At 41.7% G+C, this 25,383-nt stretch overlaps 1 protein-coding gene across 1 annotated transcript in view; it reads left to right on the plus strand.

The window, feature by feature from the left end:
* Slain1 (SLAIN motif family member 1) overlaps window positions 1-25,383 on the plus strand; it is a 50,253-nt gene that overhangs the window by 1,295 nt on the left and 23,575 nt on the right. Inside the window, 1 exon segment of the mRNA XM_027393979.2 lies at window positions 5,375-5,514. Coding sequence (XP_027249780.2) covers window positions 5,375-5,514 — 140 coding nt within the window.

Consider the following 25,383-nt stretch of genomic DNA (forward strand, 5'->3'; position numbering starts at 1 on the left):
TTATTAAAGAGGTGCTATCCTCGGGTGTCAGGAATGGTGTCGGAAGCGAAGGCTTGGTAGGGAATGAAGTGAGCAGATGGAGGCACTAATTATTTTTAAAAAATTGAACTTAGGAATTAATCTTAAAAATGAAACCAGATTGAAGAACGCTTGAAAAGTGCTGGCTACTTTTATGTCAACTTGACACAGGCTAGAGACATTAGAGAGGAGGGAGCTCGACTAACATAATGCTTCCCTAAGATCAGGCTGTAGGCAAGTCTGTAGAGCATTTTCTTAGTGATTAATTGGGGAAGGGGAGCAGCCCAATGTGGGTGGTGCCATCCCTGGGCTGGTGGTCCTGGGTTTTATAAGAAAGCAGGCTGAGCAAGCCATGAGGAGCAAGCCAGTAAGCAGCACCCCTCCATGGCCTCTGCATCAGCTCCTGCCTCCAGGTTCCTGCCCTGTTTGAGTTCCTTTGAACTGTGATGGTGGAAATGTAAGCTAAATATTTTACTCCCCAACTTGGCTTTAGTCATGGTGTTTCATCACAGCAATACTAACCCCAACTAAGACAGTGCTGATGGAGAAACTTTGTTGTCTAATTTTAGGGACTTTTGCTAGAAGGATGGTCAAGACCTGAAGCACTTATGCTGTGGGAATCTGGTTAGCTGTGTGTCTGTGGTCCTCGAGTGAGTACTTTTTGGAGGAGACCGGTATCTATATCAGTGTGGTGTTTTCCTGTGGCTTGGTCGAGGAGCGCTTGTCCTCTGAGGACTTCTGCTAGGGTTTGCTTGGTCTCTAGAGGTACCCTGGGAGTGAAGGTTGGGTGAAGTGGACTTGGGTTCTGCAGGGAATCTGAGCAGTGTTCACAGCTGGACAACAGCAGGATGAAGAATGGCAGCTTTTTTGTGTCTTTGGTGCTTTTATTTAAGAAAGTCGGGATTTCTCATTTTGTGCTCTTTTTACCAGAAGGGAAAAGGGAGATGGAGAATCTCAACTCACTTTGTATTGGGAACCACAACATTCCTTTTTCTTTCGCACTGTACATGTCAACTAAACCTTAAGTTTTAAACATGTAAACCCTAACCATCAATTACTTTGATTTGAGAATTAAAAAGCCATAGATTTGTCGGGAGCTTTTGTGGGCACATCTCTCATCTGCTGTAGACTCTAGTTTGGGAATGGTGTGTGTACTGTGTTCTGCTTTAGCAGCTCAACATTCCCTGGAGCTTTAAGCCATTCTTTCTAAACTGCATTTTTTTTTTTTTTTTTTTTTGTAAGGCCTAAGTGTCGCTCAGCCTGAATATAGCATTGAGAAATGCCCTTGCAGTGGCTTCTTTTGTTTCATTAATGCCTGTAAACCCTAATGCCAATTTCAAATCATTTTGAGTTTTTGCTTTTTTAAAAAATGACAATGTACATAAACAATGGAAAGAAATTCTGCAATTTTGATAGAAACACAAAGGAGCAGTCCTTTTAAAATATGGCATATTTAAAAATCTAGTATTATTATTATTTGTCTTTATTGAGATAAGGTCTTCCACTGTAGCCAAGTCTGGCCCTAGAGTTTATGCCTTACTCCTTTAGCTTTGAGTACTGGGATGACAGGCTCTCAAATTCATTATAGTATTGCTGTTTACCTGGTTACATGTACACTTGCCAAGTACACTTGTACTACAAGTACACTTGCCAAATATAGTTTTTATTTTTGAATAGGCCTTTACCACAGTTATCCAATAATTAGTATATGGTTGACAAGCTTTCTACTGTTTTGTCACTTAAAAAATCCAAAAATCATCGAAATAAGTTTTAAAAAGAGCTATTTAGTGGGACCACCATATCATATTACTTTTTCCTGTGGTTTGAAGCAAATCTAAATTAAAGAAAACTTAACTTTATTCATCAAATATGTTGGGAAATAAGAATTGGCCATTCATTGCTTTGAAAGTGCTTGTGTGGATATATGGCACACTATTGGTGGAGTCCCTTCCTTAGACATGAGAGGAGATCCCAGGTGGAAAAACCAGAGAGGGATCATTAATCTTAGTTGGATGCACCTAAAGAGTTTGGGGTCACCCAATTTACAAATTTTTATTTTTGTGTTGAAACATTTCAACATTTTTGTTTTTTATGAAAAAGTAGCCAACAAGATTTACTTTAAAAATTTTAAACCAGCTGCTAATGTTTACAGAGCACTCCAAGTTCCTATATCACTGTAAACTCTTCATGTCCCCACCCTGGGGTGCCACAGTAGTGTGCCTTTCCTCTGGATTCCATGGTAGGTTTGCAGCGTGCCTCGTTCTTATTTCTTATGTACATGAGGAGCAGCTGGAGTGGGTGTATATATAGTCTACATCGAAGCTCTTTGTCAGGCACATGCTTTGCAACTGTCTTCGCCAAACGCGTGGTTTGCTTCTGAATCTTTTGGCAGTGTTTTCCAAGAGGAAAGACTTTATCTTTGGTAAGGCCGGCTGGTACCTCTCTCTCTTCTGGATCATGCCTGATTTCTGTCTTAGAAACGACAGTGACGGGATGCTTGCCAACCTTGGGATGCAGACTTTCACCTGTGGCTTTTAACAAAATGTTTTTCTTCAGGCTCTGGCTTCATATCTGTTTAGTAAGTCAAGAGCTCATGGTTTTGTGTATGAATATCCTCATCCCTTCCTCAGTTGTTCAGAAGACCATCTTTCACTGACTTCTTTGCCCTGTTAAGATTCATGTTCTATGCTTGGTTCCATTTGGGGACTGTCCTTTTTCCCGTATTTATCTGTGTGCCACACTAAACTGTCTTCACAGCTGTAGCTCTGTCCTGATTCGTCAGTTAGTGATAGCTCTTCAGCTTTGCTGCCTTTACACATTGTTTGGCTATTGAAGGACCACCCCACTTGTGTGAATTTTAGAATCATATTCTACACACACACACACACACACACACACACACACACACACACACACACACCCTGCTAGGATTTTTATTGGAGTTTTGTTAATTATAAAGATAACTTTAAGGACAGCCTACACCTTAACAGTATTTAGTCTTTCAGCTACAAACCTGGTATATCTCTCCATTAATTTATGCCTTTAATTTCTGTCTCAATGGTTTTGTGGTTTCTATTGTATAAATCTCAAGCACATTTTTGTTAGATGTGTTTGACAGTCTTTAAAATGCCATAGTAGATGGAAAAGGACAAATACCTAAGTATCCGTATTTTGTTGCTGATATTTACAGATGCACAATGATGTACATTGATCCAGCATCCTACAAACATTGCTACTAGATTCAGTTTTAAACAGATGGTGTTACCTGTGAAGAAAGACGGGTTTATTTCTGCTTAGTCCCCAATCCTAGTCGTTCCCTGGTGGCAGTGTAGGGCCTCTGTGGAACCTGGACCAGGAATGATAACGAGCTTGTGTCCTCACTGCTCTAGGAGAAATGTTCTCTTTCACCATTAGAATGCTGCAGCATCTTTAAAAATAGCTCTCCAATTGGGTTGAGGGGGTTTCCTCAGCTTCCAGTTTTACTGGAATGTTTTTTAAATGGTTATCAAACGCTTTTTCCTTTGTCTATTGAGATCCTCACATGGCTTTTTCCATTTTAGCTGAAATAAGTTACATTGATGTTTAAATGTTAACTAAGCTTTATTTCTGGAATAAACTCCACGTGGTGAAGATGAAGTGTGTCTATGTGAGGCTCAGCTTGCTAAAATATTTAGACTCTGCATCTGTTCATGAGTGATAGTGGTCATTAGAGACCCCCCTCCCCCCACAATGTCTGTGTCTGGCTATAGAGTCAGGAAAACACTGTCTACATGAAATATATCAGGGTGTCATCTGTCCTTTGTGGAAGGGTTTGTGAAGAATTGGTATTTTGTTTAGATATGTGACAGAATTCAACAATCAACCCCCTCTAAGCTTTGGTCTTTCTTTGCATGTTTTTTTTTAATTTAAATTTTTACTTTTTAGCTTTTTCTCTATATATCCATTTAAGTTAATTTTCTATAAACAGTACATGTCATTTGTAGTCCTATATTGGTTTAGATTGTCATGGATTATAGCTGAGGCTTGGGTCTGAACAGGACTCTGGGCAAAGTGGGGCAGTGGAATTACCATGATTGATTTAGTCCAGAGTATCTTAAGTGTGTTCCTTGACACCAGAGATATCATCATTGCCGGGGAACTTGTTAGACATTTAGAGTCTTTGAACTTACCCTGAACCTACTGACTCAGAAAACTGGAGTTCTGTATGCTCGAGCAATTGCGCTTGAAGTACCAAAGAGTAAGGGCAAGTGTCCAGCCTGAACTCTACTTGGACCAGAGAGAAGTACCTGGTACTGGACACGACAGTAGTCTCTAGGCAAGGACTGGTGGAGGGAATGTTACCCACCTGTGTCAATGGAGGGCAGAGGTGGAGCCATGGAATCCAAAATGGTGGACCAATGGGTGCTTAGTGGCTTTCGGACTGTGAGCCTCACTCTGAGAAAAGGATGATGTATTGCAGTTACCATGAAATTAGATATTTTAGGTTCCTCATCTATAACAGGAGTCAGCAAAAGAGAAAGTCAACCTGCCACCACCACCCCGCTTTGTATGGCTTCTTACAGTTTTCAATGATGGAATGCCAACTTTCAAAAAAAAATGTGAAAATCGCTGGATATAAACATTTGTTTTTCAGACAAGGTCTCACTGTGTAGCTGTGGCATTCTGGAACTTGCTGTAGGGCCTTGAACTCACAGATCTGTCTCTGCTTCCCTGATGCTGGGATTGAAGTGGTCAGAATGAAGTCATGCCTTTTTAGTTAAATTCTGACCGCATGAGCAGTGCTTGAGGGCTACAACAGCAGGGTTGAGGAGACAGCAGTGTGATAGATTGTACTCTAAAGCCCAAGGGTCATTACTAGCTAGTCCTTCATGGAAATTGTTGGCCAGCCTCTAAGCTAGTGGAGTTGCCAGAGTAGAACACATCTTCCACGATACCACTTTAACAGGTGGCTGTCCTGTCTATGATACCAAAAGGGTAATCATGAAATTGGGTGTTTCAGGAATAGATGCTCGTTAGAATCGCAGCAACTTGGAAGGATCCTGTTAGAGACCAGAGAGATGGCGTTAATTTCCAGACATGTCAAGTGCCAGTTTTGTATTAGAAGCTTCTCTCAAACAGAGCTAAATGGATGGGGATTAGTTGTGTTTTTAAGCTGTTCTCCGCAGGCTTTGGAAAGTGACCTGTTCTATTTGGGGATATTTGCCTGTTAAAAACAACTCTCGGGAGGGACTTTGAAGCAATCAGAGGCGGTTCTGTCTCTATGGGAACTGTTGAGTACATGCTGTTTCCTCCAGAAGAGAGGTCTTTCTCTAATCTATATCCTGCCTATAATGTAGATTTCTTTTTTTTTTTTAAGGTTATATATTGGTACTTCAAAGACATTCCCCTCATCAGAGAAATCCCTGAGTCCTTTACAGTGGTGTAGACACGTCCTAGATAACCCGACTCCCGAGATGGAAGCGGCCAGACGTTCCCTGCGATTCAGACTGGAGCAAGGTACTGTGAGTGTGTGCTCTTTCTTCCTCCTCCTCAGGCCCTCTTGATTCTGTTTCTGGTTGGGGAGTAGGCTGCGGGTGAAGAAGTCTCACCTGAAGTGCGGGCTGTTCTGGCATGCAATCCTCCTGTCTTGCATTACAGAATTCCTCAGTGTAGGCTCTACTGAGTTTGGGGAGTACTTTTAGCCACAGTTTTAGCTTATAATATGGAGCACTTTTTTTTTTTTTCCCTGTTTCAAAAACATGTCAGTAAAGGAAATGAATCGGTCTTCACTTTTCTACATTGGTAATCAGGGTATAGTGGCTCAGTTCTAAGTCAAAAGTGGGAGTCTGTTGTGACCCAAGGGCTAAGCTCATTTAAGGTCCATTTCGTGTGCTGCTTCCATGTTTGACTGGATGTATAACTGGAAGTGCAAACCTCCATAAACTAGGAACCAATCCTAGTGTATGTAGCATCAGTTAACAGACAGACACCAGCAGATATAGAAGTATTAGTGCACACGTGTGCGCACGCACACACACCCCAGAGAGAGAGGCAGACACGGAAAGAGACAGATGGTAGAGACAGAGACAGCAGAGAGATGGTCAGAGAGTTCGAGGAGAACCACTAAGGAAACGAGTAGTTTGCTGCTCCTTTTCTTTTGTATTCACTAACTTGGCTGTGGTTGCTTAGCCTTTGCCATGTTCTTTAGCCTCAGCCTCTGTCCATTCTCCAGAAACACTGTCTCTGTCAATGATCCACTGCATCTCAAATCCTATTGGAACTTGAAATCGCAGGTCTCACCTCTCCAGGACAAACAATGTGACATGTGCGGGATGGGCAGAGGGGACCTGCACTGGTGGGATCAGAACAGTGCTTAGGCATACTGAAGTGTAGACGCCGCTTCTCAAGCCCGTCAAGGATAATGGGTGGTTATGAGATACTTGAGCGGAAGACAAGCACAGGTAGAGTTTTTTCACCTTTTAATTCTAGAGTAGTCAGTACGTTATGTTGACTTGATGTAGGTCACTCACCTGTATTTGACTCCCCTGTAGAGGTGAGAAGGGCGAACAAAGTTGAGTGACTTAGAGAATTGCTAAGCCAGAGGGATATTGAGGGTCCAGGGCCAGAGCTGGGTTCTCCCTGACATCTGAAATCCAATCCTTAACAGTACATAGATTCTGGACTGCTGTCTTGGCATGGCTATAGGTTAATATCAACAGAAATCTAGCTTAAATATTTGGGGGAGATGGAACTAGGCCCAGGTTTCATTAACATTTTAACTGTTGACTTATTGGTAGCATATTAGAGAGTCATAGGAGCAAGGATGTACTGGGGTAAATCCTGCCTGTTAGTCGTGTGGTACCCTGATGTCCAGAGAATCCAGCATCAGTTCTGCTCCTGCTCAACACAGTGACTCTCAACACTCCAGAAAGTCCCTCTGAGTCCCACCTTCTTACTCAACCAAGTGGTCCTTGATTTATGGTCTTTCTGTATGGATGTTTTGATGTAGGAGTATGGCTTCATAATTTGAAACAAAAGTCAAATGATACTTTAGCTCAGAGGTCAATAAGCCTTTTTCTGCAAAGGATCATGTAATAGATTACTTAAGTTTTTCAGACTACACACTCTGTTGTGACTATGCTACGTAATCATCGCCCAAAAGCAACTGTAGATTCACAATTAAGTGAACAGAGCTGCGTTCCAGTGACACTCATTTATGGACAGAGATCAGAATTCGAAGCAATTTGAACGGTTCTTAGCTGATGGAATCACGGAACAGAAGGCAGTTGGATGTGGGCCACCGTGTATCAGCTGGCTGCCACACCAGTTAGATTACAGGGCTCAATTTTAAGAGAAGAAACTTTTAGTAAATTTAACGTAAATCTCATTAATATTTTTGATCAGATGACTGATTATCTAATTTTGCTTTTATTGGCAGATATAAAGTCATGAGGACATGCAGTGAAATGATGTGTTTTTATTTGTGCTTTTAGTATATTTGAATTTTATAGGAAACATTTTAGGTAGAGAACTAAGATTTCAAAACCAAAATCAGTACCTGACTAGATTTGTATATTAATCTGTAAACTTTTGCTGTGTGACTAAATGCTTTTGTTTCAAAGGTCTATAATTCCATCATAAGCTAACTTGCCAATTTGGGCTGCAGATCGTGGGTGGGGTGGGGTAGAAGGTGGCACGCTGCCTGTCGTGTGTGAGCACCTGGGATCCTACCTCTGCATTATGCAAAAGATAGGCTGTTTATGGGATGGTCATTTTAAAATGACCATATACTTTACAGAATAATCCTTCAGCCTGAAAAATATTAATGAGTTTTCAGAAAAAAAAAAAAGCTTCAAAAAAGCTTGTACTTTTATTTCCCAGATGTACTTTTAACTGAAGCCATTTTCTGCTTGTGCATCTTTAAAATTCATTTGTTAGATGGCTGTTGGATTACATTATCATTTAAAATTTTTTCTTTGAGAATTTCGCACATGGATACTGTATTTAAATTGTTTCCACTGCTTCCTCTTTCTCCTAACCCTTCCTGTCTTCCCCTGCTCCTTCTCAAATTCACAACTGCAGCTTCTTCAATGTTACACACAGATTCTTCTGTCTGTCGTCGCCCTCCCCCATCTCACATGGACTTTTGACTTTGGATTGTGAGGTTTAATTTTTCAACCCCCCTCTTTGTTTCCTTACCATAGCTTTCCAATTTGGCTTTTTATCAATTATAGGATGCATGGATGTTTTTATGATAGGAATGCTGGTATCTAGGCATTGTAATATTTCATCATGTTTTGTATCCCACCTTGTTTTTTAGCTAGCTGCTGAAGATGCTTAGCTAGTTTCCTTAGTCTTTGCTATTGGTTTATTCCAGGCTCTCCGGGTAGACCCCGAGCCCAAGGGGTTTGGTTTCTTGCTCCTGGCTGTGCCTTCTTCAGATCTTTTAGCTCCAGGTCTCTGTTGCCTTCAACAGCTGTCATGGTGGAGGGTCCTCTGCTGTATTCCAGACACTCTCCCGGCCTCTCCTCAGTGGCCTCAGATGTAAGGTCCCTCTTCCAGTTTCCCCTCTTTTATTGAAAGGAGAAAAGGCAGAGTAGGCAGGAAGTTTGAGAACTCGGACAACTGGAAATGTCATGGTCTATTCACTCCCCAGCTGCTGGCTGCTCATGGAGTCTTGGTTAAGTGTTTCCTGGAAGATTTAGAAGGCTCTGTCCATTCATGTCCCCTTCAGGACTGCTGGGGTCACATGAATGCTGACCATCCTTCCTACTTTTTACTTCTAGTCCTATGACTTAACAGACCATGAGCATTTTATAATATTATTCTGTATTTGGTGCATCTTGAATTTATTCATTAATGTCTTGGTTTTGCTCATTCGGTGCCACTTTAAACCTGGAAACTTTACCTGGACAAACGTTTCTTGCCTTGTTTCTTAATAAGCTCCCTGTCCCATCTCATTTTCTCTATTCCTTCTGGGTCCTCCTGCTGGCTGGGTATTCAATCTCTAGATGTCGAGAATTTCTGAGTTTTCTGTTTGCTTTATAACATCCTTGATTTCCTTTTTATATGTTCCTTGGGCATTTTAATAACTCGCCTTGCAAGTTGTTGTATGTGTTTAAATACTTCCCATGTGTCAGGCCCCAGAGTAATCTTACTTTCTCTTTTGTAAGGTGTCCTTGTTTGTGTTTGGTACCTAATGAGTTTCTGCTTGTGTTTTTTTCAGATACTAATCTGTTTCTGTTAAAATTAGGGGAGCAGGAGTTGCCTGTGCTGAGAGGGAGCTGGAGGAGTTGAGTGTTTTCCCATGAGTTTGAGCACAGAACTCACTAGCCACGGTGTGCCTTGCACTTCCGGCTTCTTCCTGATTTGCCTCACTGTGGGCTCATGAAGCAGAGTTCTGGAATCAAAACTGCCACTTAGTCTGTGTCTGTCTTAGTCTGTGTCTGTCTTTAAGATGCTGTGACTTCTAGTCTGATGCCTTCACTCCCAGTCTTCCTGTGGGTTGAAAGCATTACTTGCTGCCCTGATAGGGATCTCTACTTAATCTTTCTTCTTGAAAAATTATTGGCTTCTAAGTAAGGGACTTTTTTTTTTGTCAGTAATAGCAGCAGAGATGAGAAATTATGTCATAGCTCTATGTTCCTCACAGTGCAAACACTGGAATTATATGAGCTCTCCATATTTTGGAAGCGTCAGTAGCTCTAAAGCAGCCATTTTGTTTTTGTGTGGGTTTTATTTTAAATCACACATGTCACTGAGCACTTTGAGACTTGTGTGGTTTGCAAAGGCAATGGTATCGTGTCCATCACAAAACAGACAGACAAACGCTTGTGTGCATTTTTCCTGTTATCCTGGCACTTCCAACAAGGCGCTGCTTCTCAGAGAGCAAACATTCTAGATGGTTGGATTCTTGTTCTTGACCTTGATGCTTTTGGAAAGAAAAGTACTTAAAGCTTAAAGACTTCATTCATCAGAACATGTGGAGAGGGCATGGCCATGAGGTGCCTGAGGGTATCTAGTGTACCAGCCTCTCTTGTCTTTCTCCTTTCCTCTGTATGTCCCCCTTTGCCCCACGCCCCTGGACCCTACAGACTAACTGCAGTGACCAGGTAGCTGTCTTGCTAGGGAGTAAACCACCCCAGGGATGTATCTCCAGAAGGCTTTGTCATGGTCTGTCTCCACTCACTTGGCATTTTTCCTTTTTGAGACATGTTCTTTGTGTATGGCCCAGGTTGACCTGGAATTCACTCCATAACCAAGCTGTCCTTGAGCTGGCCCCCTGCTGCAGCCATGCATCCTGAGCCTGCAGTCCCAGCTGCACGCCTGTCTCCTGCATGGTTTCTCCAGGCGCATTTGGCTGCCTTCCTGCCAAGGTTCTCTTCAGGTTTACTGCTACTGGGCGCCTTCAGATTTTAACTTCTTAAAGCTGCCAAGCATCTTTGAAACGTTGAAAGTAAAATAATTGCTACCTTTTCCCAGTATCTCTAAATCTCTAGTCTATTGGTATAAAGTTAGTTGATAAAGCCTACAGTGATGTATGTTTTTTTTTTTTTTTTTTTTTTTTTTTTCTGAGCACTGATCTCACTGTAGTCCCATCGAAAATTGAGTTCTTGATTTCCTGGTTTGAAGATGGGCTGAGCAATGTTTGTCCTATGTTCACAAGAACCCTGTTTTGTTCATTTTTAAATGGATGTCTTTTCTGAGTAGATAAAGGATCTGTGCCTCATGTCTCTTGGATTACCATTGCTTAATACAACCTTTAGCATGTTTAAGTGTTGACTCTTTGCTTTTTTAATTGACTGATGCGATGCATTTTGTTTTCTTAGATGCACAAAAGAAACAGTTCTCATTGAACATTTGGTGTTGTCAATGACATCCTACTAACCAAGACAAAAGCCTACAAGTCATATGGTGGTGCTCATTAAATGTTAGCTCTGTGGATGGGGTTTAAATGTATTTTGTTCACTGCTGTAGCCTACTCACTTAACTAGAGTAGCTGCTATTGCATGGTAGGCGTTGTATGCTAATTACTGAATGAATGAGTGTGGTGGCAGGGATTTTAACTGGTGACTGGGCTCCTTGTCCTCAGAGCCTTACTCAACTCTGAGAGTTTCCAGTGTCTCATGTGGTAGGAAGGAACCCTGAAAGACATCACCAGACTAGTAAAAAGAGTTCAGGGTTACTGAATGTGAATTAACTTTGAAAACTATGAAGTGACGTAAACACACAGATGTGTTCCTACTGTGCAGAGCTTCAGGACTTCAGCCCAACAGACTGGATTCCTTTCTGTGTGGCTGCTTTTACTTCATAAGTATGCCATTTCCTTTCTGGGGGTAGGATCTGTGTATTTTACATATAAAGATGGCGATTTCAGTTAGGGATCTTGACCTGAAGTGTTTTGAAAGGATAGTTTATTTAAACATGGTAGAAAATTCACAACTCTTCCTTAGCCTGTTCTTTGTCTTCTGAAGCTTCTAGGAACTATAGGTACAAGCTGGGCATCCCTAGCCTGAAAGTGGTTATAAAGTGCTCTAAAATTGGAGGAGCGGGGGAGGTTTTTGAAAGGCAAAAAAAAAAAAGGTTACAAATAGACAATTTCATGCTAGCAGAAAGGGGATGGGATAGGGAGTTGGGGGGGGGGCTAGGGGAGGAAGGGAAGGAGAAGGAACTGGGATTGACGAATAAAACTTGTTTCTAATTTAAATAAAAAATAGAAAAAAATTCATGCTATGAATTTGACTTCATCCACAAAATTTTTCATAATACTGTACTTCATAAAAGGTAGTTTCAAATGACTACCTTTAGTCAGCTATGTACAAAGTATTTAGGAAACGATGAATTTTGTGTTTAGACTTGGGTCCTTCCTATCCCTAAGATCTCCCATGAATTAAAAAACAACAACAAAAACAAAACAAACCCTCCTGTCTCCTGCATTTCAGATAAGGGTACTCAACCAGTTTCTGCGCACCTTGTTCTTGGTCTTCTACCCTTTTGAAATGCAAATAGCAGAACCACTGGGAACTTGGCTAGGTAGGGTCAACTCACTTGACAGCCAGAATGGGAATAATGATGGTGTAGAGGTTTTGGTAAATCTATGTCATGAGGCTGGGACGTTAACCAAATAATGATGAAAAAGCTTTTCTAAATAATTTGAAGAGCACAATCTGTGGCTCACTTAATTTGGGTCCAGTTAATAAAGCTTATCTGACTTAAGGTGCTCGGATGTCCAGCTGAACCAGGACAGGTCACATTTGAGTGTGTGAGTGTCATTTTCACAGATAGCACAGTCCTTGCAGTGACTGGCCTTGGCTGTGTTTTGCTGTGGCCACATCTCGCTTCCTTTAGGGTGATGCTGGCCTCTGTTGGGCGTCTTGCATCTATCTTTCTGTGATGCTTGTCCCCATTCTTCTCAGTCGTTATGATGCCCGTGTTATTTCCTGAGTTTAGTCAGGCCAGAAGAGCACCTGGTGTGACCCAGTGATCTGAAGGTGGCCTTTTCATTTGTAAATCTCACACAGATTGAACCCAGCCATTAAGAGCTTATCAAGTATCTGTCGCCTGGAACCTCTCCAGTGTCTCCTTGCATGGCCCAAGATGCTATCCTTGCCAGCTCATGTTTCAACTCTTGAGGTGCTGTGTCACATTTGGAAAGCCAAATTAAAAAACTTAGCAAATAGAGTTCATTTTAGGTAAGCCCCTCCCCACCCCAAATTCTTTCTTGTTGGAAAGAAAGAGTTTGGAATCATGCTAAGTATTTTGTGCGGAGAAGGGTCTCCTGCCATTTGCATATTTCTGTGTGCTGGAAATTAAAGCCACATTGCCACAGCTGTGGGGTTCCATCATGTGCTTGCTTTGCTGCTGTGTTCAAAATAGCCTCCTTGCTTGTGTGTCGGTCTGGGCTATGATTTAGGACAGTGAGTTACAAATACCTTACGGACTGGGACCTATTCAATCCTCCATTTCAGTCCGTTATACCCAGCAACCTGGATATGTTTGCCAAATGTCCTTAGACAACCCCTCTTTCTTTTCTTTTGCCAATTATATATGTGTGTTTGTGGCATTAATTTTGTTTTGCATTTCCACCAAGGCTAGAAAGATACTTATTAAAATAACCAGTAACTCATGAAAGTGCAAAGTAGTTGTTGCAGTGAGTTTATTGTTGATCTTTTATTTTATTACTTGTAAGGAAAACACAATAGTTCCCCCAAAGCTGTGTGTGTGTGTCTCTGTGTGTGTGTGTGTGTCTCCTCTGTGTGTGTGTGTGTCTCCTCTGTGTGTGTGTGTGTCTCCTCTGTGTGTGTGTGTGTCTCCTCTGTGTGTGTGTGTGTGTCTCCTCTGTGTGTGTGTGTGTGTGTCTCCTCTGTGTGTGTGTGTGTGTCTCCTCTGTGTGTGTGTGTGTGTCTCCTCTGTGTGTGTGTGTGTGTCTCCTCTGTGTGTGTGTGTGTCTGTGACCTCCACATGTACACTGGGTCCTGTGACCTCCTCCTATACCCTGATCAATAAAGTGAATGTAATTAAACTGTTTTTACAGAACTAGCACAGTAAGGCTAACAGAACTGAGCCTCAGGGATTGCCAGGGATGGCTTTCCTGGGGGTGTGACCTGCCAGAAGAGATGTCAGAACAACTGGGGTCTTAAGTAGCTGACCCTAGAAACCCAGGCCAGGGTGGTCAGTTAGCGTGGCGGTAGGAAGCAAGAGGGAAAGATCTGTGATTATGCTGGGCTTTCAGACCAGGTAAGGATTCCAAAGATGGCTGGGAAGCCCCTAGGAGTTCGAAGCAAAGGAGGGGCTGAGCTGACCAGGAAAGCCACAGGGTGTTTTCTGAACTGTGTCAGGAGGCAGACACACTTTCTTGTTCTTTTTAAGATGAAATAAAATCAAACAAGACATTGAGTGACTGCCAGTCTATGGGCATTCTTCCTACACGGGATTGACAGACACGTTGCATTTGTGTCCTCTTCCACCTGTGAATGTTGGGGGAAAAGCCTCATGGACATCTGTCTCAAAGCAGCCAGGGAGACTCTACACCTTCCTGTTGCCATGTTTATCAGGTCATGGGGTGCTGTGAGGGAAGGAAGGCTACTCAGGCTTACCAGGGAAGAGTAGATCAGATAGGCTGCAGACTGGATGCTGTTCCTCTAGGGGCTTGCATAGAGCAGAACCAGCTGAATGCTGAATGCTGAATGGAGCCGTACTGAAGACTTTTTTTGTTTGTTTTTTTTTTTTTTTTTTTTTCTTTAGTGTAGTCAGTTTGCAAGAGTGAAATGAGAAAATACAATCTTTGCCTTGGTGTTAACATTCTTTTGTTGTCCAGATATTTGAGTATGTCTGTGACCATTTATGAAGACTTGTAAAGAAATAACATGGTCACTAAGAGCCTTTGTCCTGGAGGGGATCATGTCCCAGTGGTTTTGGGGTATAGATCAAAATAGCTATGATATGGGTAGATTTTTTGGCAATTTGTGGCATAATAGAAAGTGCTAAAAGAGATGATAGTAACTACAAGTATTAAAAGATAATAATGCCACTTGTGCCTTTACTGGTCTCAGATGAGGCTCTCAACTGGTAGTAAAGGCTGTGTGGCTGATCTCCTCTGTGGGCATGAGCGGAGGCCCAGCTTCTTGTTAGGCTGGGATAACCTTGGCCTTGCTTTCCTTTCCCTTTTAGAACTGTGACAATGAACAACATTGTTTGGGTCAAGATATTTCAGATACCTAGGGACCCGATGGCTTTTGAGGAAATTAACTTTCATTAAAATATGGCCTCTAAACATTGGTTTCTGTCTTAGTCGTTGTTCTATTGTTAAGATACACTGTGACCATGGCAACTCTTATAAAGGGAAGCATCTAATTGGGCTTGTTTACAGTTTCAGAGGTTTAGTCCATTGTCATCATGGTGGGGAGCCTGCTGACATACAGGCAGATGTGGTACTGGAGAGCTCTACATCTGGTAGCTGAGAGCTCTGCATCCGGATCTGAAGTCAGCATGAAGACAGAGCGCTCTGGGGACTGACTCCGTCTTTAGAAACCTAAAAGCCCACTGAAACACTTCATTTAACAAGACCATACCCCCAGTCCTTCTCAAGTAGTGCCACTCCCTGATAACTAAACATTCAAATATATGAGTCTATGGATGTTTCTGTTTCTATTCAAACTGTCACCATTTCCCTAAGGTAGAGATTTTGAGCAAATACATGTTGACTGCACAAACTTCTGGTGGCTCACACACAGTTCAGTACTTTGTTTCCAATGTGTGAGCATCTGAGGAAACCAAAACATCCATGAAATTGTCTGGATAAGGTAAAATGTATGCCTGTCATTTTAAGAAGGCTATACGTTTAACTCACAAAAAGGGGAAAGGAGAAAATTCCTAAGATACTTTCTTCACCTAGTTTTTAGAACATTTTTCTCAGAAGGTAGACTGTTACACCTCTCTGGATCTTTGTTTATGAAATGCATTATAATGTGGTAATATGCTCGGCCCATTTCCCTTCTGTACACCGTGGTCTTAGCCCCATCCTACAAACGTGTTTTTGTCCCCCTCCCCCGCTGGACACAATCACACTAGCTTGAGGATACTGATGTAATTTGTTCAAGTCTAGAAATTAGCCCATGGCAACATGGAGCTGGAACTCATGTGTCTAGATTCTTATTCCTGTGTCCATTTAGTCTTTTGTTCTTTGTCACGATGTGTTATGGAAAAATATAGTAAATGGTATTCTAGCTGGATGTGGTGTTGTTTGTCTCTAATTTCAGCACAGGGAGGCTGGAGGGGGAGGAGTTTTGAGGCCAGCTTGAGAGGAGTTGGGGCTTTATAGGGAGTCCCTGAATCAGAATGCCTGTCTTTTGTTCTGTTGTTTCTCTTTTCACCAGCCCTCATTGCTTTGTTCTATTATATTTGTACTGTTTAAAACAATTTTTAAATACGTTTTGATCATTCTCCCCACTTCCAATCCTTCCCTCTTACCCAACTTTAAGTTCTCAAAAGACATAAACCCAGTATAACAGTATAACAGTATATTTCCCCCAAACCAAGAAAACAAAACACCACCCAAAAAGAAACAATCAAATTATAACCAAATGAAAGCACACACAATTACTTTGGAGTTCAGCTACTCCTGAACATGAGGCTTGCCGGAGTCGTTGATAAAACGGGAGTCTCTCTATTGGAGAAAACTGATTTTCCCTCTCCAGAAGATGTGTGACAGTTCATTTGTTAACTTTTACCCTAGGGGCTATGCATTCATTCGTTCGTTCATTCATTCATTCATTTTTTTTAAGATGAAACAAAAACTCAACTTCTAAGTTGGACAAGACAAAATAACAGGACAAGAACCCAAAAGAAGGCACAGGAACTGGAGAGCCACTCATTCACACATTCAGGAATCCCATAAGACCTCTATACTGGTAGGCATAGTGCAAGCACAGAGGACCTGGTGCAGTCCCATGCTGGCTCTGTGTATGCTGCTTCAGCCTGAGTTCATATGGACTTTGCTCAGTTGATTTAGAGGGCCTTGTTTTCTTGGTATCCTCCATCTCTGGCTTCCTCTTCTGCAGGGCTCCCTGAGCTCTGAGGGGAGGGATTTGATTGGAGACTTCCATTTAGGGCTGAGTGTTTTAAGGTCTTTCAGTCTCTGCATATTGTCTGGCTTGTGGATCTCTGTATTCGTTACCATTTGCATCAGAGAGAAGCTTCTCTGATGACTGAACATGGCCTGGAACTCTGAGTATACAAGAATATCATCAAGAGTTATTTTATCACAACATTTTTTGTCTTGTTTTTATACCAGTATTTTTTTGGTTTTACCCTAGGTGCTTGAGTTGTATATTCTCTGGCTCTTGGTTACCCAAGCAGTACTGGGTATGGGTTCTATCTTGTGGAGTGGGCCTTATGTCAAATCAGTTACTGGTTGGCTACTCTCACAAGCTTTGTGCCACCATTGCCCTAGCATATTTTGCAGGTAGGACACCATTGTAGATAAAGGGTTTGTGGTTGCCTTGGTGGTTACGTTTCTTTTTGGATAGCCTGTAGAATACCCTGTTATACCAAAGACACTGGAACATAGCATAGACCTATGTAGGTACCAGCTTCACGTCTCTGTGTTCTATGTTGTGTAGGCGTTGTCTTCTGCAATGGGGCCTTGCTCTCAGTTGGTGGAGAGCAGCATATAGAATAGTCTGGTTGTTTGGGGATTCTCTTGGGGGCCCCTGTGGTCAATAACTCAATTAGTTGTTGGCAGCTTCATTTCATGACAGATGGTCAGTTGGGACTCTGTCTCCCCCATTATTAGGTGGTTTCATTTCTATCTATCTATCTATCTATCTATCTATCTATCTATCTATCTATCTTTGGGTTTCTATTGCTATGATGAAACACTGTGACCAAAAAGTTGGGGAGGGGAGTGTTTATTTGGTTTACTCTTCCACATTGTGGTCTACCACTGAAGGAAGCCGGGACAGGAACTCAAACAATGCAGGAATCTGGAGGCAGCAACTGATGCAGAGGCCATGGAAGGGTGCTCCTTACTGCCTTTCTCAGCCTGCTTTCCTACAGGGCTTAGGACCACCAGCCTAGGGGCAGCTCCACCCACACTGGACTGGGCCCTCCCACATCAATCACTGATGGGGGAAGTCTCTCTTATTGGTTGATAAATAAAGCACTGTTGGCCAATAGGAAAGCAAGATAGGTGGGGCTAGAAGTCGAGGAGGATTCTGGGAAATGTAGTAGAGAAAGGAGTCACCATGTGATCTCTGGCAAGAGAGGACACCTGCCGCCAGCATCCTCCATAAGATAAGTCTTTATAAAATATACAGATTAGTAGTTATGGTTGATAATTAAGATGAGCTAGAAAGTAAGAAATCCTAGTCATTGGCCAGCAGCATTGTAAATAATACAAGTCTCTGTGTGTTATTTTGGGTGCCCACATGGCAGTGGGGCTTGGGTGGCTGGCGTAAAGAGTTCTTACAAATCACTAATAAGGAATGTGCCCTACAGGCTTGCCTGCAGCTTGATCTTTTGGAGGTATTTTCTCAGTTGAGGCTCTTTTCCCTCAGAAGTTTGTATCAAGTTGACATAAAAGTAGCCAGCACAGGAAGCTTATACTGTATTAGGTTTCCCCATATTCCCTTTCACAGTCCCCTTTTCCCTCTGTCCGCACTTGACCCTCCCATTTCAGCCTCACCATCCAAATTTTTTTATTGTATTTCCCTCTCCTAACAAGCTCCATCTGTTCCTTTACGCTCTACCTACCCTCTCCAGTTTACTTTTCAAGATTGTTTTAGCTTTCCTGGGTTTTTAATGTTTCCATATTAAGCCAAGAATTTTCCTTTTAAGATCTGTGTTACAATTTTGTGTAATTGTGTTACAATTTTGATGGGGATTGTGTTGAACTGTAGATTGTTTTTGATAGGATCACAATTTTTACTTTGTTAATCCTACTGATTCATGATCATTGGAGATCTTTTCATCTTCTGATATCTTCAGTTTCTTTCTTCAGTGACTTGTTTTTAATCACAAGTGTTTTACTTGCTTGGTTAGGGATACTCAAGATATTTTATATTATTTGAGGCTATTGTGGAAAGTGTCTTCCTGATTTCTTTCTTAGGCCATTTGTCCTTTGCATGTAAGAGAGCTGTTGATTTTTGTGAGTTTAATTTAGTATGCAGCTACTTTACTGAAACTGTTTACCAGCTGTAGAAGTTCTCTGGTGCAATCTTTAAGGTCACTTACACATACTGTCATATCATCTACAAGTAAAGATACTTGACTTCTTCCTTTTCAATGTGTATCCCTGAGATCCCCTTCAGTTCTCTTATCACTCTAGCTAAGACTTCTACTATATTGAATAGGTATGGAAAGAATGGAAACCTTGTCTTGTTCCTGATTGTAGTGGAATTGTTTGGGTTTCTCTCTATTTAAGTTGTTGTTGGTTATGGGCTTGTTGTAAACTGCCTTTATTATATTAAGGTATGTCCCTTATATCCCTAATGTTTCTAGGACTTTTATCATGAAGGGGTGTTGAATTTTGCCAAAGGCCTTTTCTGCATCTAATAAGATGATCATGTATTTATTTCTCCTTCAATTTGTTTATATGGTGAATTACATTAACTGATTCACATATATTGAATCGTTCCTGTGTTTATGGAATAAAACCTACTTGATCGTGTTTATGGAATAAAACCTACTTGATCATGGTCAATGATCTTTTTGATGTGTTCTTGGTTTGGTTTGCAGGTATTTTCCTTCTATGTTCATAAAGGAAACTGGTTGGTAATTCTTTCTTTGGTGTGGTTTCAGTATCAGGGCAACTGGCCTCATAAAATGAATTGGGCAATGTTCCTTCTGTTTCTGTTTTGTCGAATAATTTGAGGAATAATGGAATTGACTCTTTGAAAGTCTGGTAAAAGTCTGTACTGAAACCATTTGGCCCTGGGCTCTTTTGGGTGGGAGACTTTTAGTGACTGCATCTATTTCGCTTGAAGTTAGAGGTCTGCTCAAATTGATTATCTGATCTTGATTTAAGTTTGGTAAGTGATATGTATTGAGAAAATTATTCATTTCTTTTAGGTTTTTCAATTTGAAGTACAGTATTTTAAAGTATGTCCTTATGATTCTCTGCATGTCCTTATGATTCTCTGGATTTCCTTGGTATTGTCATGCCCCCCTTTTTCATTTCTGATTTTGTTAATTTGGATATTTTTCTGCCTTTTAGTTATTGTGGATAAGGCTTTGTCTATCTTGTTTTTCCTCAAAGAACCAACCCTGTTTTATTGATTCTCTGTAGTTTTTCTTTTGTTCCTATTTTTTTTTCAGCCCTGAGTTTGATTATTTCCTGCCATCTACTCCTTTCGTGTGCAATTTCTTCTTTTGGCTCTAGAGCTTTTAGGTGTTCTGAATGAGATCTCTCCAGTTTTTCACCTGAACTTGATGCCATGAACTTGCCTCTTAGCACAGCTTTCATTGTGTCCCTTAAGTTTGAGTATGCTGTGTCTTCATTTTCATTGAATTCTGGAAAGTCTTTAGTTTCTTAATTTCTGTCTTGACTCATTTTTCATTCAGTAGAGAGCTATTCAGTTTCCATAAATTTGTAAGCTTTTTATTTCTATTGTTGATATCTGACTTTAATCTGTGGTGATCAGGTAGGATGCAGGGTGTTACTTCAATTTTCTTGTATCTCTTGATACTTGCTTTGTGCCCAAGTATGGTATTGGTTTTGGAGAAAGTTCCATGACATGCAGAGACAAAGGTGTATTCTTTTGTGTTTGGGCAAAATGTTCTGTAAATGTCTATTAGGTTCATTTGGTTTATAACATCTATTCCAGTATTTTTCTTTTTAATTTTTGTCTGGTTGACTTGTCCAATGGGGAGAGTAGGGTATTTAAGTCTCCCACTATCATTGTGTGAAGGTCAATATGTGATCTAAGTGGTCATAGTGTTTCTTTTTACAATCTTGGGTTCCCTTGAGTTTGGGGCATAGATGTTAAGAATTGAAATGCCATGTTGGTGGATTTTTTTTTTTGTCAGATATTAAAATGGCTATACCAGCTTGTTTCTTAGAGTTACTTGCTTGGAATATCTTTTTCCAACCCATTTGACCTGAGGTGATTTCTATTCTTGATGTTACCATGTGTTTCTTGGATTCAGTGAAGGATAGGTCCTGTTTTTTCAGCCATTCCATCAGTTTGTTCCTTTTTATTTGGAAATTGAACTATTAATGTTTAAGGATTTCAGTGACCAATGATAATTCCTGTTATTGTTTTTTTCCAGGGGGAGAAAAAGGGGGAGAAAGAGAAAAGGGCTAGAGGGAGGGGGAAAAGAGATTGAGATTCCCATCTTGTAACTTTGCTGTCCTGGGATTCCTTATTAATTTTGAAGAAATCCATAGCTTTTTGCTTCCTGTAGAAGGAAAGTCATAACCTCTACTGCAGTGCAACATATTTTCTGACTTCCATTCTGAAGTTCAGACGTTTCTTAAAATATAAAAGTTGATTTAATTTATCAGGTTTTCTTTTTAATGATCCAGTGTTGCTCAGCAGCATTAGCCCTTTGCTCCTCAGAATTTAAAAAATTTCAAGTCAATAAAGCAGCATGTAGGATCCAGGCACCCTTTGTGCTTTCCATCCTGATGTGGCTTTTATTATTTTTATGTATTACTTTACTCTTTCTTTAAAGACATTACTTTATTATTTTTAATCTTTATTTTCTATGACTGTTTATACATGTTATTTTCCTTTATCATATAAGCAAATTTTTAAGTGTTCTGTACCTACTTAGAGTTCTTTTGTGCATCTGTAGCCTTCTCTGACCAGCTAGGCCCTCCGCCATGCGGCTAGATTAACACAGGGGACTGGTGGCTGGCTCCACGACCCTTGGCCTAACTGTCCCAGCTTCTCCTAACCGTTGCATCTCTGAGAAGCAGCTGCATCAGAGCTGTGGCAGACCTTTCTACCTGGTCTCCTGCCCCAGTAGTGTGCAGGCTGCTCAAGTGCTCAGCTATGTAAGGGGCTATGCTTCTGCACCTGTTTGTGAGACTGCCAGGTCTGCTTGTGAGACTGAGGTTACCCAAAAGCTGCATTGATTCTGTGGTGTTTGGAAATTTTTATTTTTTTAGCTTTCTCAGACCCTATGTGAATTTATGTGTCCTAAGTTGGATGTCAAATGTAGTCAGACTTTCCTTTGGGCTGCCAGCTCACAAATAACTCAGGACACAGAGACTTATTATTAATTATGAAAGCTTGGCTTTAGAGTAGGCTTTTTCCCAACCAGCTCTTATAACTTGTTTTTATTAATCTACGTTCTGCCACGTGGCTCAGTTATCTTTCTTCTCTACCATATATCTGACTCTTCAGTGTCTAGCTTGTATCTCCTGTGAGCCTAGATTGATCTCAGGTTTCTCTTTCCTGGAAGCCCCACCTATTCTCTCCTGCTGGTATTGGTCATTCCACTTGTTATTAAACCAATCACAGTTGACACATCTTCGCATTGTGTAAACAATATTCCACAACAAAGATCTTCAGCTAGCCTGCCTGTTTCCCTGGCTAGAACCAACCCTTATTGTGACTCTGAGTATCTGACTTCATGTCTCACCCTGTACAGATTTTTAAAAATGGATTTTGTAAACATTTAGTGTGCTAGGCTTTGGCAGGGATGACCCATGGATGAGAAGGCCTTTCACATTTTAAATGGTTGAAGAAAGTCAAAGGAATACTTCCTAACCCTTGAAAATGTTATTAAATTGAGCTTTCTGCATATGTGGTTTCTTTTCCAGTCAGTCTTGTTAATGTACATATCTGGGCTGTTCTCGTAACAACTTTAACACTAAGGTTACGACCGCAACCTTATGACCAGCAAGGACCAGCAATAGCTCCCACATCCCCATTCTCTACTAGTCTTCTGTTTTGTGTCTGTCTTGCACCCATCTTTTCTTCAAGCCTCTTGCATCCTTCACGATGGCATTTCTCAGTTTCCTGGACTTGTTCTCCATGCATCTACTCTCTGCCTTTCCCCTTCTTTCACTCTGTAGCCCGGGATAGACCGGAACTGGGGATAATCCTTCTGCCTTAGCTTCTCACCACCATCTTGTCTTCATATACCCATTAGTAGTTCTTCCCTTAGGTCCCTTGTCTTTCCCTCATCACTCTTCTCATGAGTTCATTCTTGTCTATGGTTTCTACACCTGCTTGCTGGACTGTCCTGTATTCTAGCTCTGTACTGGGCACCGACACATGGGCCTGTCCAGTGAGCACCTCAGCTCAACTCAGCTTTGTCTTTGACTTCAGCATGCCTCTCTGGTGTTCTTTGTTTCGGTGGATGATGGGATTGTTTTCCTTTCTCCACTCCCATATCCACTTCAGCTCAGACACACCTTATTGTACCCATTCTGACCAGGTGTTCTGAGCATGCTTTAGTGAGGACCAAGTCTCTCTAAATCTGCTGGGGAAGCCTCCTTAGTTGCACTGCCAGTCATTAGTCTGTGTCATTTCGTCCATCTGTGTTGCTGTCATCACAGAATACATTGCAGCTGTCTGCTTGTGGAAGTCAGATTCTCACTGGAAGGTGCATAGTGTATGAGACGGTATCCCCAATCAGAGCAGTCAGTCTTTATTTAGGCCCAGCTCTTCGAGCATATGCCCTCAGCCTTGGCCAAACATTTTACCGCTCTAGTCTGGATACTTCTCTTTTGTGCCTCTGCACTTTCACTGGTGTTTTTTCATTCTACAATGGCATTTTGGCACAAAGGCTCCGCCCCTGCCATGGCCTCTTAAACATCCCATCTTCTGTTGGAACCTCTCCTCACTGACCGGGCCTTGTTCTGGGTGTACTGCTCACTGAGCTTCACTGCACTTCTTGCATGGCCTTATTCCCTGCCTGTGTGCCTCTCTCCTGTAATAGCTGCTATTGAGAAATGAGAGTGGGAGGAGGGGTGAGCATCCCCCATATTCTACTCATTTCAGTGTCTGTGGCATCTGGTGCTTTATAGTGTGATAGTGGGTGTCTACACTGTGATAGTGGGTGTCTACACAAGTGAAGGTAAAAAAGAATTTTCAGAAGCAGGTGGCAACATAGGGCCAAATGTATTTCCCAGCATGAGTGGTTAGCAGGAGAGTCTGCAGTGTGTTTCTATGAGGAAGACCCAGCAGCCACTAGACACTGACCCGTGTTGGTTTCTGTGTCTCTTGGCAGATACTGAAAGGCTCTGAATATGTTTTGTAAATATTGATGGTCTGTATCATTTTGTAGGCTACCTTCTTTCCTTCCTCCCTCCCTCCCTCCCTCCCTCCCTCCCTCCCTTCCTTCCTTCCTTCCTTCCTTCCTTCCTTCCTTCCTTCCTTCCTTCCGTCAGAGTTACACAGGACTTTGCTTATAAAGACTGACATGACAGTTGGCCAACTCCACAAGACAAAACCACAGGAAATGACAGTGATTATACATGTAGCTATTTGAGGAGAGCAGGCCATGAGCAAAGAGAGAAGACCATGACTGACTTAGAAAATGAGCCCGTGTGGAGCTGAGTAAAATCTGCTGCTCAAGAGTTTTTACTAAGAAGTTTAAAGTCTGAATAGCCAGCCTCGGGCTGCTCTAGAATGCCTATATTTGCAAAGTGTCACCTAGCATCTGGAGTGACACTGACTCCAGGTCACCTGCTTTCTTTGAGGAGTGTATAGGAGTTGGCCTAGTGTCTGCATGCTGCGGTGTCACCTGTACGCGTTAGTGTGTTAAGACGGGGGAAGGATCCCTCTGTCAGGGCTAGCCTCAGTAGAGATGGGAAGTACTGTGAGACGCCCTTGGAGAGATCAAAGCTCTGTCCTCCAGGGCTTCTCCCCTGATTAAACAGCACAGATGCTTTGTAATCAGCAGCAGTGTGTGTATGAATGCTTTTAACTGAATTGAAGTTCTGAACTTGTCAGATTTTAGAAGATGTTGACTTTTCAGGACTGAGGAAGCCTTCTTGGCCTTTTGTGTGGTTTACTGCCAACTGGCTTGTTTTCATTTGAATTGTGCAACCCAGAGTTCGTCATAGTTACCCTAGACAGAGACGCCCACGTAGTTGATTTTTACAGGTTGGTTTCTCCAGTCACATGTCCTCACCATTAGTATTATAACAATCATTAGTTTCGAGTCACAGGACTGATACTGAAGTTGAGTGGCTTAGTTGTTATGAGTACAGAGGAAGTGTCCTACAGGCATTTTTTTTTTTTTCTGAACCTATAGCTGGCTTGCAATGTCTTCTTATACTCACCTTCCAGACACTTCTAAGTATATGTTGAGTACTGTTATTTTAAGTTTGAGGAATTGGATAGGATAGTGTAGCTGTCAAACTAGGAGTGGTAAGATAGTTTAAAGTCTGTAGGTATCGGTCAGTTTACCATGTTCAGCATTAGTAGTGTGTACCAACTTCTACTCCATTCCCAAATGTCGTAGAAGTTCTAGAGAAACTTATCTCCACACTAGTAGAGGGATGGAATAGTTGTCTAGAGAACATTGATGGCATTAGTTGTTTACTTTGTTCCTGTGTATGAGTGGGGGTGATTATATGCCGTGTGTGTATTATAAAACTGGAGGCCAGAAGACGGCATCAGGTCCTCTGGGGTTGGATTTCGGGGTGGTTGTTGGCCCCCGGGTTGGGTGCTGTCTGTTAGGCCCTTAGAAAGATTAGCCCCCCGCACTTGCTCTGCAACCTCACAGTTCTTTGTTTTTGAACTCTTTAGTGTGGACCTGACCTCTTGAGGATCATCACTGAGATTTTAATTAGATCAGGCTTTTCTTTCATGTGAATTAGGTCATACTGATTCTTCAGTTTGATGTCGATAATGTAAAATCGGAATATTCCCTGTATTTTTTTGTGTGTTCAGGCAAATCTGATTGAAGGAAAGTAGGACTGTC

The sequence above is a fragment of the Cricetulus griseus genome (genome assembly GCF_003668045.3).
Source record: "Cricetulus griseus strain 17A/GY chromosome 1 unlocalized genomic scaffold, alternate assembly CriGri-PICRH-1.0 chr1_1, whole genome shotgun sequence".
Lineage (NCBI taxonomy): Eukaryota > Metazoa > Chordata > Mammalia > Rodentia > Cricetidae > Cricetulus > Cricetulus griseus.